At 52.6% G+C, this 19140-nt stretch overlaps 1 protein-coding gene across 1 annotated transcript in view; it reads right to left on the bottom strand.

The window, feature by feature from the left end:
• The window catches only part of ARHGAP35 (Rho GTPase activating protein 35), a 110537-nt gene that overhangs the window by 4923 nt on the left and 86474 nt on the right, over window positions 1-19140 (bottom strand). Inside the window, exons 4-6 of the mRNA XM_081807169.1 lie at window positions 8920-8997; window positions 7197-7328; window positions 437-542 (exon numbers count right to left, since the gene is read on the bottom strand). Of these exons, the coding sequence (XP_081663295.1) occupies window positions 437-542; window positions 7197-7328; window positions 8920-8997 (316 nt within the window). The remainder of the gene's footprint in view (window positions 1-436; window positions 543-7196; window positions 7329-8919; window positions 8998-19140) is intronic.

Raw genomic sequence — 19140 nt, 5'->3', positions numbered from 1 at the left:
CACCACTCTGCCAAGAGAGGAACAGGTTTGCCTGGAAAACCAACCTATGCTGTCTGTGAAGAAATCTGGGAAACAGTCCGCTGACAGACTTCCTACCCGCAGCTCCTGCACTTACTCGACAGGTTCAAGTTTCTTCACAGCATCCCCATCTTGCCCAGTGTTTTGTCACACACGGAGAGGACTCTGGGCATGCTCGGGGCCGCCTGGGCCTCTCGGATGGAACCAGGACGGAAATGTGAGGAACCAGGAGGCCAGGATACTTCTTGGTGAGCCAGATGTGCCCCCACTGAGGAGGTGCACCAGCAGCCCCTGGCAGGCGAGGCCGGGCCCGGCCGCCAGGCTGAGAACACGGCCCGGTCCATCATTCTGCTGCTAGCTGGCCCTGACTGGCAATTTCAGGAGGAGGGAAGACCAAATAGCAAGCCCTGCAACATACTTGTTCAGGTGAGAGATGACATATTTGAAGACTTCATGGTTTTCCTTTGGAAATTTCTTGAGTACCTCCTTAAGGGCATGTAACTTCTGCTCCCGGTCATTGATTTCTGAGGAAAGAGAAAACCAAAGACTTTCGTGGCCATGGCTGGTGGGTGTTACGGGCTCAAGACAGATACTGGTCCTGGGCAGGTGGTGAGACTAGCGGGCTGAGGGCCTCCTCAGGGCACACACAGCCCAGGGCTTTCAGACAAGGTCAACCCCAGTCTTTCCCCCACAAGCCTCTGCGTAAGGCAGGCACACGTGGCGGTGGCACCAACCCAAAAGCCAGGCCTACCTCTGGGTCCCAGGCCCTTGGTGAAGGGGAGCACTGTGTGCCTGGGGCTTCCTGGCCCCCACTATCCGAGACGCAAGGATCCACAGAGACACTGCCATAAAGAACACCATTCTTTGCTCAACCGGTTGCCCCTGGAGACAGGCATCCCAATGCAGCAAGCCTGCATGCTTCCTGACCAGACGGGTGAGCGCTGCCACCCACCCACGCCAACAGACTGTCTAGGGAGGGAGTTTATCACAAGCCCAGGGCTCTGTCCTTTTCCTAGAGACACAAGGACCCTCTACACATCTCCCTATTGGAGGAGCTGATGGAAACAGTGGGGGAATTCTCATGCAGTTCATCAAAGGGACTACGCACCCCCTTCCCCCATTACTGCCCACACTTTGCCCATCATGGAATCCTAATGCAGTGGGAGTGTGAATACAAGCTAACTCGAACAAGTGCTCATCCGCACCAGTCCTGGTTCAGTTAGTCGTCGGCGTCCTCTGAGGCAGGGGCCTGTCAGCCCACTGAGGGATAAGGAAGGTGAGGCCCAGAGAGGCTGCAGAGCTTGGGAACCAGACCCCACTGACTGGCTGCAGAACCTGAGTGGGGCCCATCGTGCTTGCTCCCTGGGGTCCCGGCTGCTCTTTCTTGAATACGCTTGGCTTGCCTTGGCTGGGAGAGCCGGCCCAGATTTCTCTGAGCATGAAAGACCTCCCTATGACTACTTCTAAGAGCTGAAGGTGACACCTAGGACCCAGAAAAACCACAGTCGGATCCAGGAAGAGATAAGAGCTATCCCACACTTAGGGTTGTGGGGGTGGGTGAATGGCTAAAAAAATATGATGGTTCCTGTTTTGGGGGCACAGACTCCTTTGCAATGGATGTAAGCTCTGGAGCTTCTCCTCAAACATGCCAGGTACAACTCTGTCTACAATTTCTGGAGGTTCACGGGTTCCCCAAAGCACATCGTGTTCCGTAGGAAGCCTCTGGCCTCCAGGTTAAGAACCTCTGCAGCAGGTGACGTGCCCCCAGGGTCATGGTCCAGGGAGGCGCAGGAGGAGCCTGGCTCAAGCTAGACTGAGAAGGACAGGCGGAGTGTGCACCGCCGGGAAGGGACAGCAAAGTGCAGGGGGGAAAGGCTGTGCGTGCAGCAGGTCAGAGCCCAAACCCAACCCCCGCGGTCCTGGGTTCAAATCCTGTCTCTGACACCGGACAGCCGTGTGAGTGTGGGCGAGTGACACCTGTGAGCGTGCAGCCCTTGTGTGTACGAGGGGCTGATGACGGTGATGCCGCACGGTGAGATGCAGACACACAGTCAGCGCCTGGAAGCAGTCTGAGGGGCAGGAAGCAGTGGAAAGGGAGGCCGCAAAGACGGGCAGGGCTGGAGTGAGCCAGAGCGTTTGCCGGCAGGCTCACGGGCAGGGAACCCGGTGCATCTTTGGACTCAACGTGCGACTTGATAAAAATCGTGTTTCAGTAACAGCTGTCTGGTAGAAAGTGACTGAAAAGCCACAGGAACTAATTGTGTGGGGCCATTATCACCCTCAGTGCTCTGCACCCAAGCTTTAAGGGTTCAACCTCAAGAGTACACTTTCTCTCTGGCTTTGAGTTTCAAAAATCTTTCCTGTTAAGCTTCAGTACGAAGTTTACTTAAAACAAGTACACTGCTCTCATCAGGAGGAGTGACTGTCTTGACACCCGAGAAGCATGCGCGGGGCTCAGAACCCCCCACAGAATCATCACACCCTCTCCCAGACGCGAGTTTGGCACAGGTCTCTCCTGGGCGCCCGCGGGGCACCACCAACGCAGCTGTGTGTTTCACTGGGCACCTGACGCCCGGGGCACCTGCACCCAAGAGCAGGCCTCACCCGTGCTCCTGGCTAGAGGCAGGAAGTGGGGCTGGCAATGACGGGGGCCTGTCCTCCACTGAGCCACAAGGATGCCTGCTGCCTCTGTTTTCCTTGGGAAGAGGAGCGCGCAGAGGTGGGAGTACCGGGACTCGCGCGCCGTCCTTGGGAATGCCAGCCTCCCTCCCCACGTAGCGTGGCAGCAAGGTGCCCAGCAAGGACCTAGATGGCCCCTCTCCTTGTGCTTCCCCGCTCCCTTTCTCCAGCCGGCTTCGAGGCGCAGGTGCTCACAAGTGCTGAGGAACACTGAGTTTGGCGGGAGGAGGAGGAGAAGGGAGGAAGGACATCAAGGAGAGCAACAGAAGCCTCTCAGTGCAGAGCCCAGCCCTCCCTCTGTCTCATGAAAAACACGGCCCATCTTGCTGACTTGACCTCGCTCGCCTCCTCCCTCAAGCAAAGGAACCTTCTCTCGGGTACTCAGGACACCAGTGATTTCTTACCTCTGGACAGTGCCAGAGTGCTAATGGGACAACTTCAGAGTCGCTCCTTGTGCAGCCTTCACCACACGGGGCTCCCCCTACATGCTGGTTGAGAAAACCAAGAGGCAGTGCCACGGACAGAAGACTGGTGAGGGGGAGGGTGGGTGGGCACAGGCCGTCTCCCAGTCCAGCATGCCTGCTCTGGGTCCCCGGCCTTCTGCCACGCTGCGGGGCTCCCCCAGTGATCCTCTCTGAAGGAAAAGGTGGGATGGCGAGGGCACCTCTGCAGGGCCAGGGCCTCCCCAGCTCACACCCCGTACTTGTGAAATTCGGTCTCAGGTTCCTGAGAGGCACTTTCAGGCCAGCTGAACCAAGACAAAATCCAGACTGAGAACTCATTCAGAACTAACAAATGCCCCAAGAACTCAGGAGGAAGCGGAGGCCACGGCTTAGAGGTTAGCCCACCACACTCCTCACAGCACACAGACCAACCGTAGCTCCATGAAGTAAGAGTACTGATCCAAGGTCACACAAGTTGCTGTCAGGGTTCTTGATCCCAAACACTGTTCTTGCCCTGGCTGGGGCACTCTGCTGCCACCTTTGGCCCAGGCCATCAGACTCTAGGCTGGGATTTGCTGCCACCAAACTCAGAGCCTGGAGGAAAATCTCTGATGGCCTTTGACCATCTCGCACACCTGCAGCAGCAGAAAAGGAAAAGCCTGGCTCAAGGCCCTCTCACCCTCTCAGTGATGCATGCAGGCACGCAAGGCATGCCACCCCCACCTCTCCCTCAGGTGCAAAACGAGTCCGAGGCTGAGATTTCACTCTGTTGGGCCTGGACTGGAAGATTCTGGGTGTCTTTCTGCAGGAGGCATGACCTTGCAGTCACCTGTCCTGTGCCTCCCAACCCATCAGATGAAGCAGGGACTACACACTCATCTGTCCATGCCATCTGCCCCGTCCCACACAGGGCCTGGCACATGCCAGGATGTGAGTGAGGAACACCCCTGGGACCTGACGCAGTTATCTCGACAGATGAGAGGAAGCAGGATCCCAGAATTAGTTTTCATCTCTAGCTGTAAGGCGTCCTAGCTCTCAAGGGGAATGGTAAGATGGTGAGCCAGTATCCTGAACCACTTGGGGCACGTATCCCTTTGACACGCTGATGAAAGCTACTGGTCTTCTCTGCAGACTAAACCGCGCATATGGAGCTTCATAAGCAGTTATGGGACTAATGAGGGCCTGGAGCCAAAGGTCCTTAGGCTTAGGACCTCTGAGCTAAGACAGAGCTAGCTCTAGGAACCCTTCTGGCACAAAAGACATAGGATGGGGCCTGTGGGGGACTGGCTGGACTGGTTGGATTCCACATCGGTGGTGGTGGGGTTGGGGGTGTCGTGAGAGGAGAAGGAGAAGACGTGGGGCAAGAATAAATGATCATAGGTGGTCAAGGCCAGGGTGAGGTGTGTGGGTGAGACGGAACAGGGAACAACTCAAAGCCCTTTTCTCTGCCTCCTGAAATCCTGGTCCTCCTTGAAGCCACAGCCCAGGCGCCACCTCTTCCATGAAGCCCTCGACCCTAGTCCCTCTCACTGCATTTTCCGCACTTCTAGCTCAGCTGGCTTCGTTCTGTCTGGCAGGTAAGTGGAGTACGCACCCTGGGAGGGCAGGGACAGTGTCTGTGCACAGAAGGTCAAGCCCCAGCATGCCACTCCCTAAGCGGTATGGGTGGCGGCTGCTGCTATTACTCACCTCTGAATCACCCACACATCACCGTGAGTATGGTGGGAAGATAACTGGTGAATAATCACAAGAATCTCTATTTGTGGGCATATGTTCAGCAATGTTCAATATTGTGAAATTCTGGAGCTAAAAAACAATTTGATGGTGACCTTGATATTTGTTGTGATGGGATCCGAAACCATTTCCAAGCCCTGAACACACACAGACACAACAGCTCTTAGGTATTAACTGGGAAGAGCTGGTCAAGTTGATGTTGCCATGGAAACCCAGACAGGCCGAGAATACCTACTTTTGGGCTTGAGAATCTTCGTTTCATAATGTCCCTTAACACTAACGCTGGTCCTGCCTGGTTGGTGTCCCTGGCTCAGTGAAACCCACCCCAGGACATGCACAGCCCCAGTGGCCTGGGAAGATGCCCAGTCAGCAAGATCCTCCCCGCCCCGCCCCCCACCTTCCGCCCGCCCCCAGGTTCAAGACAACGGAGCCCCAGCTGAGGAGCTCCAGCTGACTAGCTGCGGGCACAGGAAACACACAATGGGAAGAGGAAGCAGAAATCTCCACCCTTTTCCAGGCTGCAGGAGCAGCAAGAAGCTCCCTTCCTCAGCAGTGGAAGCCAGGGACGCTGCTGTAGGAAGGGCAGCTGATTCCCTATCAGTAACACCTCCCTCCCCTGCCCCCCCATGCCCCTCCAAAAAAACAAAAAGATGCTATGTCAGCAGTTCCTGCAGAAACAATGGGATTCTGTCGGAAGCCAGGACTCTACGAGCCTCTAGATGGCGCCAAGTCAAGACAACCGCTGACAGGAATCCTCCCGCCTGGAGCGCGGAGCACCAGCCCACACCTTTTCTTCCTAACTTCCGCCCAGAGGCGAGCTTAGGTGGAAAGCAAGCTGGCTCCAGATGGAGAGCTCCTATGCGTTTCACATCTGGGCCAGCCTGGAGCCTGCTGGACGAGGGACCGCTGGGAGGGCTCTATCTTTGGACAGCAGGTGCGGCGCAGAAGCTTGCACTCGTCCCCACCCAGCGTCTGGAGAAACCCGGACTCCTGCTGGGAAAGAAGGCCAGGCAACCCGATGACTGAGCCAGAGCTCTGCGCTTCTGCTCCATCCCTGATGGGCTCGGATAAGCTCAGGAGCAGTTCAGGGGCCGTGAGAGATTTCGCTCTGCCAAGACCTCGGGGAGAAAGGATGGCAAAGGTGGCACCCAGCCTGCAGAAACAAGCATCACGGTTAATGCAGACCAGGGAAAAGTGACTCCGGGGGCCCCGCAATCCCAGCAGCAGCCAGGCTCTGGCAGAGGCGCCTCCACAGTTCCGGCTGGGCTGCTGTCGGTACCCCCGTTTCCCGAAGTCCCTAAGAGCCTGTGATCCAAGACTTAAAACCCTGATTTGTGATTTTCCCCCAAACTGCTGCCCACACCATCAGCCTTGTGAGTAAATCATGCCGGCTCAAAACTCCCTCTTTTGAGTTGGGCAATGATGAGATGAGACTAAGGTCCTATAGTCTAAGGGACACACAGCTCCCTCCCCTCCCCCCCCACCTTGGTCACTGGCCAAGACCCTCCCTTCTGCAGCTGCACAGCAACGGCTCCTTCTGGGGGTCTAGGCCCACCAGGCTTGCAAGGCAGGAAGACCGCCTTGGACTAAAAAAGGGAAAAAGTGCCACAAGGTGGGAAGCTGCAGCACGGCACCAGGTCCCGGAAAGGCTGCCTGCTGGGAAGGCTCCCAACAGTGCGGACAAGCGCCTCCCGAGAGGGGCAGGTCGGGGGGGAAACAGCTGTTGGGGCCGGCAGGAGGGCACAAAAAGGTCGCCAGTAAAACCAGAGGTGCTACCTTGCTGCAGCCCCCAGTGAGCCTCTGGTCAGGGCAATGCGAGCTGCCCCTTTTCCTCCAGAGGCCCAGACCACACGCGGACTTCCTTGTAAGAGAGATGGGTGAGCGGAGGGGAGAAGAAAGGCCTGTTGCAGCCCTGCCTCTAGAGCGCTCCTAATCTTCCGTAAATAGGAGGAGGGACAGTGTCGTAGGAAACCAAGGGTCAGGGAAGGCTGTGCGGGCCACGCTTCCACTGTGGACAAGCAAAGGAGCAGGGATGTGACTCAAGTCGGATACAAATCCAGGCTCTTAACTCACAGAGTTTTGGGGGAACCTGCAACTTTCTTGACAGAACCCTTAGAAAAGCCCCTCTGGTCTACAGAGGCAGGGGCCTGATCTGCAAGCCCCTCTGTCGTTCCAGCCCCAGCTCTAAGAGCCAGAGTGGCTGCTCCCTCAGCACAGGAGCCATTCTCATGATGCTGCAGCCCCTCCCCCTCAGTTCACCCAACACAGTCAGCCTGGGGTGCTGCCTGCACCCGGGAGCCGGGACGGGTTGCCAGTACTCACTGTGAGCCTCCACCAGATCAATCTGCATGTTGTACGGGACCAGGGGGTCTGGCAGCTCTGAGAAAAAGCTCTTCATGGCACCAGCCACGGTATTCACTGTAAAGTCTTTCTCTGCCAAGTCCAGGTTGTGGTCTGAAAGGAAGTTGGGAGAATGAGGGCAATATAAGCTGGAGACAAGCAAAAGGGAAACTCAGTGCTTGGGGGAAGTCAGAGAAGCCTCGAAGACCCTGGGATGCTGCCCAGGGCTGGCCTGGAGCCAGGGCAGGGACTCGGGATTTTCATGGACGGAACAAGAGGTGGCATCCCTGGGCACTGCTAAAAAAAAAAAAAATTGTGAGATCTGCAGACAGAGGCTGACACCCCATGCCTCCTTCCAAGGTCATCCTTTGAACAGAGTAACTGCACCCTGTCATTCTGTGCCACCCAACTCCCCTTGTCTGGCTGGGACGTGGTGCTACCTTTTCCTTATACCCTCCCCTCTGGAAAAAAAACAAAGGACTTTCCTAAAAGGTTGGCTCACTTTTCATGGTGGGTTACAGCACATTACCAGCAATCCTGACTGCTGCCTCCATCCTTGTTCCTTAAAGCGGCAGGGGGAGTAGACTCATCTTTCTCCCTCTGGCCCCTCCCAGCCTATGACACCACTGACCTCTGCGTCTTCACTTTTCTTTGAATACTGCACTCCTGATTTACAAGAAATCATCTACTGTTAGACATAAGCTGATTCCATTTTGGTGGGGTATAAACTGTTAACAGATTCTTGAATATACCCAAGTACATACCCAACTGTGCGGCTACACCCTCACTTTGACCTCATGCTTCCTATCCTGCAAGACAAACAGGTGTTTCCCTTCCCTAGTGTATGCTCTCCCCCCACTGCCAGCTAGCAGAGACTGGCCGTCGCATCGCACAGTGCTATGGCTCCCCGGGAGCCTGCGGGTAGGGTGCCTGCTCCTGGCTGCTCTGTCCTGTAGGCCCCATGGGCTGCCTGGCTTGAGAGTCTGGCTTGGTCCCCTCAGGCCCAGCCACACGCTGAGTTGGACCCTACTCTGATCCTCAGCTTACTTTCCTCTCTGGCTGGTAACATCTGAGAACTTTTATTGCTTTGGCTCGTTTGCTTCTGGCACCAGTGGTGTGACTTCTCATCCCATAGTGTGCTCGGTTTTAGGGCTGAGAGTTTGGCTCTCTGGCCCTAGGCCTCTGACGACCTAACTTAGGAGACAGGAGTCCCTGCCAAGAGCCAGTCTAACTCACGAGATTTCAGCTTTGGAAGCCTGGGTCCCAATGCTCAGCTGATCATAAATGTTCCCTCGCATTGTCTCTCTTGTGCAGGGATTTGGCGAGGAGGGGAGTCATGTGTATTCCTGGGCCCTGGCAAAATAGGACCATGACCACAACCCCACTTCATATTATGTGCCTGCAACCACCCTTGTCGGGCCTACCGCAAGGAAAGTAAGGCCCCCAGAGGTGACCGAGGCGCATGCCGGGGTGACCTGGAACAGCATCAGTGGATGGTGACAAGGGGGGCAGATGGCTGACGTGGGTTTGACAGGGATGATGCTTCTGTTTGCTGATAGGGCCTGTTCCCCCCTCCTCCACATGGCAGTGTGCACACGGAGGCAAGGCTAAGTAGGGCCAAATACTTTCTCTTTCTCAGTCACCAAGCCTGGCTGTCCCGTCTGCCTTGACCGGCTCCATGCTTGGCCAGGCTGGGTGGCCTTACCTTGGTCGAACTGTCGCTGCAGACTCTCCATCTCAGACTTATTCCCGCTGACCCGGTAGATGCCTTCAGTGCTCAGTCCTGAGGAGAAAAAAGCAGGTTTCTTAGGAGCAGGGAGTGCAGAGCAGAGAACGAGGAGGACTGGACTTGAGCAACAAGGCACCCACCAGAGGAATAGGGTGAAGCATTCTGGACTTTCCTATGTGCTACATACAACCCACTCACCCCCCATTTTCTTCTTCACTTCAATATTTAAAAATACTTTTTTGTAGGGCACCTGGGTGGCTCAGTTGGTTGAGCGGCTGCCTTTGGCTCAGGTCATGATCCTGGAGTCCCTGGATCGAGTCCCGCATCGGGCTCCCTGCTCGGCAGGGAGTCTGCTTCTCCCTCTGACCCTCCCCCCTCTCATGTGCTTGCTCTCTCTCATTCTCTCTCTCTCAAATAAATAAATAAAATCTTAAAAAAAAACAACACTTTTTTGTAAATATTAAAATAATGTGTAAGTGCCTCAGCTAATTTTTGTCCATATTTTGAGGTACTCTTTTGAATTTTATTTTTTTTAAGTAGCTCCAACGTGGGGCTTGAACTCACGAACCCAAGATCAAGAGTCACATGTTCTACCACTGAGCCAGCCAGGCACCCCTTGAATTTTAATGTTTTTTAGAAAAATGGAGACAATACCGTGTTTTAACCCACGCTTTTCATTTACAACGTTATGTTGTGAGCTTATTCTAATCATTAAATATTCTTCTTTTTAAAGACATCAAAGTATACAATAACTTTTAAAATAGTCTTATTGTTAATCATTTAGGTTTTCCCTTTTAAAATACCCCACAATTATGTTTCTGTTTTCTGGATAGCTAGTAAGTTTAACAGATTCTTGGCAGTGTGTGTTTCTTACTTTGTGAATTTCCTATTCCCGTTCTTGTCATTCTTGTTCATTTCCCTATGAGTGGTCCCTCTCATTGTGTTCTTGAAAGAGGCCTCTGAATAGTAAGGAACTATGTTAGCATTACATACGTTTACATTTTGTTCCTTTTTGTTATCTGTCTTCTAATTTTGTATATTGAATTTTTTGAAGTACATAATTTAAAAATTTTAGGTTTTTAAGACCAGTTTCTTTAGATGTCTCCCTTTGTTTTTATCTTTGAACAGATTTTCCTATTCTTAGAGCTGATCCTATTTCTTCTTTCTTGTTCTTTTATTACCCTTCCCCCCCTTCAGCTCTGTGATCCTTCTGTAACTGATTTAGTATACAGTGTCAGCTAAGGAAAAAAACAATACTTAAAAGAAATACTAAAATTTAGTTAAGTAATACAGAAGAATATAAAGTATCAGGTGAGAGACTGACACCCCCCCTTCACCCCTCACCCCAGGAAGCACTGCTCAGCCTGGAGTGGATTCCAGTCACTGGCTACTGATGCTCCTCTTCTCCCTGTCTCAGGGAAGGAAAGCCCACTGTTGCACCCCTAAGATCACAGTTCTAAAGGATGATGAAGTCACAGTGAAGACCGGAGTGGGATCTCATGGCTAAACCAACCCTGGCCCCTTCTGAAGACTGTGGTTTCAAGCAACTCTGCTTAGCTGAAAGGGCACTGAGGGCATGCCCTGGAGCCAACACCAAACACCAGAAGGCAGTGTGGGCAGCGGAAAGAGGACTGGGCCGAAAGGCGATCAGTAAGCTCCAGAGAGCCAAGTGTCTCAACATCAGTTATCACTTTGATTAGCGCCTCTGGAGAGGCACCCATCAGGCAAGATCAAAGCAGTCGGCCTATTTCTGGGGCCCCAGAATAGTGGCAGGTGAACCTTTAAAGAACATTGAAGCCAAAGTCGTCAATTCTCTGGCTTAAAAGCTGTTAATTGCACATGGGCCTTTCACCCCCGAGAAAAGGGGGTTAAGAGGCCAGCCCCAAGGAAGGACATCTTACTGTGCAATGCCTAGCTACAAAGGAGCTGCCCTCACTGCATTTGGAGGGAGGGAGAAGTGCATACCCTTGCCAGACCTGAGGCCCCGGATGCACCCCGCGCCCCGCCCCCCTTCGGAATCCACATTTCCTGAGTGTCTCTATGCTGTGCACTGAGCTAGGTGCTTTCCCACATCCACCTACCACTCACTTATTGAAGCCTCAGCCCCATTTGGGAGGAGCTACAGGAGAGGACATGGGTGAGAAAAGCGAGGATCCGAAAGGTGAAACCCTTGCCCCAAACCGCAAGGATGTTAAAGTCTAAGTCCAGGGCCTCTGCCGCTCTTGTGCCTCAGTGCTGTTCCGGAACATGTCTGACATCTAGCCAACAGGTTGGGGTCCGGGCCACAGGCTTCCCCCAGAAGAAATGCCAGGCTTGGGTGAAGCCCACGGGTCCTCAGCATCCTGGGGTGCTTTTGAGATGGCACATCTGCTGCTGCTCTCAATGCCCAAAGGTCAGAGGTCAGGGATGGACCTAGTAGTTTTACGATGGTCTCTCTTCTCAGTGACTTTCCCAAACTGTCTCAGACATACTTAAATTTCCTACTTTTTCACATCCCAGGTAACATGTATCATACACTTAACACACAAAATCATCCCCATTTCGACAAGTCCCGGGTATGTGTCAGCGGGCACAAGGCTTCACCCCCTAGGCTGGAAATACACCTATTTTCTACATAGCCTTCCTTATCTGAGTATCAGTCCCCTCCGGCACTAAGACAACAAAGGTACAAATGGCAGGAGCTTAAGAAGTCCTCGAGAATGTAGCAATGGCCGCAGCGCCGGAGCCCCAGTGTGGAGAGACCCTGTGTGAACAGCAGAAGAAAGACCCTGACAACCTCCTTTCATGAACATTCGCCATCCTTTGGCAACTCTGACCTGCAGCTTGGAGAGGAGTCCTCTGCATGGTCTCCTCGTGGCCACCTGCCCCAGCAGCACCAGAGGGCAGAAAACAAGCTGCAAATCAGCTCTCTGGAAATGATCCGAGGCGTGGGCCCGCTGAAACCTCACTAGATGGATGATCACGAGAGTAGAAGCATTTAAAAGCGCAAGGCCAGCTCCACGGCATCAATTAATCATCAACTTAGTATTTCCTGTAATCCGGACACATGTTTATTTTACGAAATCCCATTTTAAAATAGCCATTCTGCTGCTGCCCTACACAACACCGCAGCCTAATTCAGGAAAGGTATCATTTGCTAGGCCAGTACCATTTCTCACAGCTACTAATCAGACATCAATTAAATAAAAACAAAACCTTACAGCCCACTGCAAACACCACGAAGGCTGCTACTGCAGCAGGGCAGAGGGCAACAACACAGCTGAGAGCGAGGGTGCCGGACAGGGCCAGCCTGGCCTCCAAGGGCTGTGCATCCCAGGACCCACACAGACGCACACTCCGGCGCCGACTCTGGCTCCCGCCTCCCAGCAGCGCCCCTGCCCCCCGACTGCACGTCCAACCCAGGCCCACAAGTCCACTTGAGAAGCTTCAGCCTCAACCCTGAGGCATCTCTACACACCAGAAATCTCCAAAGACCCACTACCAAAGCAGAGCCTCGGCTCTAGGCCTTTTTTTTTTCCTTTCCTTTTTTCAAAAGCCCTATCTGAAAAAGCCCTTCAAAATCTTCTGTGTTAAAGTTAATCTTTGGGAATAGAACAAGAGAAAAGTTCAGCAAGGCCAAGGTCACTCTCTTCAAATACCTGAACAACTGCCATGTAGAACAGTCTCGTTCCAGCGGCTCTAGAGAACAGAGCCGAGACTAAGAAAGGAAACTGCAGGAAGGGAAGTGTTCTCTCACTATGTGAATGATCAGTAGCTACCACTGTCACTCGTTGGCATCGGCCAGATCTTCTCAACTCCCCCCTTCACCGGACAGCCATTTGTCAAGGGTTGCTGTTTAAAAATATTAATACCTGGTTTAGGAAGATCACTAACAACCACCATCGTAAATACTTACGGAACGTTTACCACACGAGAGACACATAATGACAAGTGCTTATGACGCATTTTTACATTAGTTCTCACAACAGCCTCTTCGGAGAGGTTATTACTAACCCCATTTTACAGATGGGAATGCAGAGACTAAGAGGCAAAATAAGATGCACAAGGTCAGAGATCTGCGGAATTGCGACTTGAACCCGATCTGACTTTAGAGTCTGTGTTCTTTTACTACGTTCGGAATCGTCAGTTCTCAAAATCGGCCATGCTTTGGAATCACCGGGAAGGCCTGCTACTGTAATACAGGTGCCAAGGCTCCACCTGCAGAGATTCCGGTTCTGTGTTTGGAGTGGGGCCCAAGAATGAGTAGTTCCTGCACATCGCCACACACCGCTGGCCAGGGAACCAACCATACTTTCTGATAACTGCTATTCTAGAAGATGGCCCAGACTTCTAAGACCTCTGACTCCTAAATTCTATGTTCAATAAAATTGGAAGGGGGTGGGGGAACACATACTAGGAGAAACAGATACAGGCTACTTCAGAAACAAAGCATTTTCAAAAAGTATTGTAATTGCTGCTTTTTTGTAATATAAGCAAGCCCTTACTGCATTATTTAAACTTTATCCATGGCCATGTGCGACTTTCATTAAATGTTAAAAAATAGTAAAGAGAGGGGTGCCTGGGTGGCTCAGTCGGGTAAGTGTCTGCCTTCAGCTCAGGTCATGACCCCAGGGTCCCCCATACTGGGCTCCACACTCAGCGGAGAGCCTGCTTCTCCTTCTCCCTCTGCTGCTCCCCCTGCTTGTGCTCTGTCAAATAAATAAAAATCTTAAAAAAAAAATAGTAAAGAGAAAGGCAAAGGGGCCTTATTCTTTCTTTCTTTCTTTTTTTTTTTTTTAAAGATTTTATTTATTTATTTGAGACAGAGAGAATGAGAGACAGAGAGCATGAGAGGGAAGAGGGCAGAGGGAGAAGCAGACTCCCTGCCGAGCAGGGAGCCCGATGCGGGACTCGATCCCGGGACTCCAGGATCATGACCCGAGCCGAAGGCAGTCGCTCAACCAACTGAGCCACCCAGGCACCCCTTATTCTTTCTTTTACAGAATGTTCACTGAGCCCCTCCAAGGCAGATAAGTGCCTTTCCAGAGCCTTTCAGGTGTGGTCTTCCTCAAACCTCTTTTGATGACCTAAGAAGGCTAGATGGCCCAGCACCACCGGCCCTGAGACGTTCCCCATGGGCCAAGAACTGGCACATTTGAGCCCTGAGCCCGGCTCCTCCCCAGCACTTGGCACACAAGGGGCACTGGGAGCTTGGAAAGCAAGAGGGAGAATCACCTCCTGCCGGGGCATGTGTCTGATTTTCTGAAATGTCCAAACAGGCTTTTATTCCTGGATCCCAAGCACCATTTCTCAGCACCAGTGTTCGCGGCCAGGAGCCTTTCCGCAGTCAGCCTGGGTCAGGCTTGGCCTCTGCTCATTCACACCAGGACTCATTCCTCCTCAGTTTCCTTTCTAGCAACAAATCGATACCTCTTCCAAGACAAACTGACTTTTTTAGTTTTTACATTCTATATTTAGATATAAAAACTCAGCACTTTAGTCCTGTAAAAAAAAACCTTAATTGGTGCTGCCGCTGCTCTAAAATGGCCCACACCAGACAGGTCTTAACTACGAAACAACTTTTGTTGACTTTTCTGAGGGCTGAAATCTAATAGAGCATTCTTCTCTTTCATGCATCTAAGAAGTCTCAGGCAGGCTAAATTTCAAGGCCAGAAGGGTGCCGAGAACTCAGGGAGAGAAGGAAACTCCCTCGATCATAAAATCTAAACTGTCTGGAAGAGGGCTGACCTCTGGGGAGGAGTAAGATGCCCTCCTTTAGGGGCAAAGGCCAGCAGTAGATGTAGGCTCTCCTTCTCCTACTACTCCCACCTCAATGCAGGATGAAGGGCTGGGGGACAGTGGGGCCCTGAGGTCAAAAGCAGAAGCCACTTGCTAGCTGGAAGATCCTGCATAGCTGGGTTTCCTTCCATGTACAAGAGAACAGTTCCCAGTCGGTGGCCTAGTGGTGCACCTCTCAGGAGACCTGAGCACAGAGCTAAGGGAGTAGCTATTACCTGCATGATCGGAGTGGAAAGCAAGTTGGCAAGTGGAGGAGCACCCGAGTTTTGCTGCCCGGGAGACATGGGTTCGAATCCTGCCCCTGACTTCGGCGCACTTGACCGCCGAACGGGTGGGATGAACACCTACCTTCTTAGGCTGCTGTGAGGGATAGCTGAGAAACCTATGTAAAATAAAGCCCACAGCTTAATGCCTGCCATTTTTTTTCCTCTTTGCTCCATACTCTTAACAAGCCTCAACAGCAGTGCCTGCCTAGAGGCATGGCCTGTTCTGAGGGCTCAGCCAAGGCAAGCCAGTCGGCAGAAAAATATTTTAAAACATGCATGGGCTTTGACACTAAAGGACCTCAATTCTTATCCTGGCTCTGTCTCCCAGCTGGCTGGGTGACTGAGGACAAATCACTCCACCTCTCCGAGCCCTGGGTTCCTCATCACAATCGGGGTTGTGTACTAATGATGCGGCAGAGAGTGAGGCTGCATGTATAAAAGTCTGCAACGCCAGCGACTGGCACACCGAGAGAATAGTGATGACGACAAAATAATGATGGGAGGTTAATTCTGCCTGTCGGCTGACTCTGTGCCAGGCACTCTTCCTCAGTTCTTCACTAGGACTGTCACGGTGAATCCGCCCAATAACTCTTTGAGATAAATACCGTTTATATTCCCATTTTACAGATAGCGAATGGAGGCTCAGCGAGGCTAAGCCACTTGCCCAAGGCCACAGGGCTGGGCGAGCGGTGGGGGCAGGCCCTGAGCTGGCTCACTCAGGCTCCGTCTCAGATGATGACACGAGGGGCTCTCCCACCTGGGACATTAACTCCCTGTCCCTTCTCCTTGCGTATGGTGTGCAGCTTCTGTCCTGTAAATGCCAGATCCATTCTGGGCTCTGAGAACGTTCTGCTGGGCAGTCCTATGCATTCATCTCTTCATTCACACCCCACTCAGCGTTCTCTGTCAATTGGAGGGTGAGGAGGAAGAGCTTCAGAAAAAAGGCCGCCTCCTCGCCAGAGAAAAAGCCAGCCAATGGCAAGTGTCCTTGCTTTATTCCTGCGATGCAGTTCTACTATTGACAACCTGAAAGAGTCCCCATCAGATCTCCCTGTTGCCTTCCTGTTTTGGATGTGCCTGGAATGATTTTCTGGCTCTTCTATTACTCAAACACTAGGGTCACTTTGGCCCCGCCAGTGCCCCTTTGTTAGCTGTCTTCCCTTGGTAATTCCCTCGTCAATCAAGATCTGTTTCTGGCAATGCCAGACCTCCTTTCTCCCCATGACAGAATGCCACTAACACTCTATTATGACTGCTTGACCGGGTGTTAGCCCCACAAGTAGGCACTGTGGCTTTATAAATTTGCAATGCTATTGTACATACACACAGTCATGTCATAAATCTCGAGGCTGAGGAGGAAGGGAGAGAAGAGATCTGGAGGGAAGAGATGAAAATATCACACCAGGTCTGGGGCATCATGTGGCTCTAGCATCTGGCTGATCCTTTATAAGCTACCCATGTATTTACTGCCATTAACTGTGAAAGAGGCCTTCTGGACTCTGCTCTGAGCCAAACAAGGGGCTCTGCATTTTTCCTGATTTTCAAGAAAATGCATACCCCAATAGATGTGTTTATAAGAAACACTGACAAAGTGAACTTTAGGCCAGCCTAGAGTTGATGCTGCCTGTTCCGGGCAGCCCGGGATGAAGGGGAGAGGAGAGTGTGACCCGTGATCGAGGTGAGCAGACTCTACCCAGCAAAGCAGCAATCAATGCTCCAAGCTAGGAGCAGCTGGGAGACCCTTCTGCCAAGAATTCGAGCATCCCTGGGGGCTCTGGGTGTGACTTCGTCGGCACTCACACAAGCCCAGTGGCACAGTGGTGATAGCCGTGTGACTCTGAGGCGAGCTGATGCCACCACAGTGAGGGGTCTCACTGGCTAAACAAAGAGCTACCAACAAAGAAACAGCCCCAGCTAGCACACAGGTACCACGTGTCACCACCAGCCCCATGTGCACGCATAATGCCAACTTCCTTTCCAACAGGCCCCCAAGTAGAAAGGCCCCTTGAGATCAAGGCAGATTCCTCCCAAGCATTAATGAGGGCAGAGGTTAACTTTTTTCAGGTTCCTGATTCCCAATGAACCATGAAAGGAACAAAGATGTCACCAATCACAGCCCAGTCTCCTTCCTTTCCTGGCTTCCCTTTCCTCACTAAGAATTAGAGTACTTTTCATAGGTTAGAGGCCTCAAATCTTCAGGCAGAAAAGGGGGTTGTGGTCCCCACTGGTTGGCAATCCTTCTGCTCTGCATCTAGGATCAAATACAAACCCTACCACACGTGGCCTGGGGTGGCCTGCATCACGGCCCGAGCCTGTTCCCCGACCCCCCCATCAGGCTGGCTTGGAAGCATCGGCCCCTTCTTGCCTCAGGGCCTTCCTACAGGTTGTTCCTTCTACTTTTACCTCCATTTTTTTGGCTGGCTAAACCTCACTCCCTCAGAAAGGGCTTCCCTGACCCCCAGATCTAAATGAAGTGTGTTATGGTAACGGTTTCCATTTATGCAGTGCTTCTACCACGGGCCAGGCTCAGGGATAAGCACTTGATGTGCACCATCTGGGCAAGGCCTCACAACCACCCGTAAGTTGTATACTACCACTATTAGGATTCCCATTTTCCAGCGGGAGAGACCGAGCCACACAGCAAACAACCGGCAGGGCTGCTCTCGAACTCAGGCGGCCCGGCCCCAGAGCCTGTGCTTAAATCCCCACACCCCACCCGCCCTGCACTTTCTCACACGGCACTGGCAAGCTGGCAAGTCCCCGTACAGCTCTGAGGCCATCTACTGCGTGCTGGCCCCCGAGGAGGCCATGGGAGCAGGCAGGGTTTTCCGATGACCCTTCTAGGTATCTGGATTTGGCACAGTAGCTCGTGCCTGCAGAAGGCATTCAGCAACTACCCCCGGAAAGGAGGGAAGGAAGCGGACGGAAATTGTGTGTTCTCAACTAGCCTCATGCCTCCAGGCATTCTGGCAGGCCTTCCCAGCCCCTGGAATGTGGGACACCGAAAGCCTTAGGCTTGGCCGGCATAGAGAAGGGGGTTCATAAACAAGTGTGCCCAACTCCTACCTTCCTTTATGTACTGGGTGAGGGTCTGCGCTCCCTGCCTCCACTAGTCCCTGTGGAAGTCCTGGGGACTTAGGGATAAATTCATTGTCTCACAGGGGTCAGTCACGTGGGCTTCGGTATCTGGGTTGTTCACTCTTACAGAGCACGGCCATAGTTTGGCTTTGGCTGGGATCCCCAGCAAGTGGGCCGCAACCCCTTCCCGGAAGCGGGACAGAAAGCCACGTGCACACACATGCGCATGAAGGAGAGGGTAGGAGCGAGGGCCAAAGGAGCTCCCCTCGAATCACCATTCAACAGCACAGGCGAGTGGGCTTTGTGGAGGCGCAGAGTGGGTAGCGTGCCCGGGCCGCTCTCACCGACAGCCGGCGGCACCGACTGCAGGAGCAAGCACAGCCCCTCTGGGCTCAGCTCGCTGAGGGCGGGGCAGGCTGGCTAATTAAGCTCGCCACTGCGAGAGGGACAGCGCCACCGGAACAGCCAGGCCAGGCAGGCCTGTCGGAATGGTCTCGGGGATTTGGGCTTCCACCCAGACTATTTCTGTCTTGGATGGAAGGGCAGGATTACTCTGTGAAACAAGCTTTCCTTCTCTTTGGCTGCTGGGCGCTCCAGGCAGCTTGCCAGGGCGTGCTGTTCTGATCAGGGCACTGGGTCCTGAGGAAATCCGCGAGCGACGCCGAGTCACAAGCTACACAAACTCTGCTTATCTGCAAGAGGCCAAAGTGGAGCTGACTGCCTGCTTTTATGGCAAGGGGGCATTTTTAGGATGCAATCGGCTTGTGTTTGACTTACAAGTGAACAGAAAATCAGAGGGTGGTGAGAAATGGGCACAGGGGAAGCAGTCAAAAAAAGTGGAGAAACCTTTGTTTTACAACTATTTAGATTATAGGAAAGCAACTTGCTAACAAACCTAGAATTATAGGGGGAGGGAGAGATTAAGTAACACAGAACCCCCATAAAAATCACAGCAGATGAAACCGCACACCTCCTATTTCAGCACTTTAGCATCAATTCAAAGCAGTATAAATATGGCAATTACTCACATAAAGCCTGCTGGTGTGGTCCAGCCGTAACTGCACGTACTAAACTG

This window comes from Leptonychotes weddellii, chromosome 16 (assembly GCF_054177405.1).
Source record: "Leptonychotes weddellii isolate Sample4059 chromosome 16, ASM5417740v2, whole genome shotgun sequence".
Classification (NCBI taxonomy): Eukaryota; Metazoa; Chordata; class Mammalia; order Carnivora; family Phocidae; genus Leptonychotes; species Leptonychotes weddellii.
Note: the sequence above shows the minus strand (reverse complement) of the source record. Positions and strands in the feature narration are given on the sequence as shown.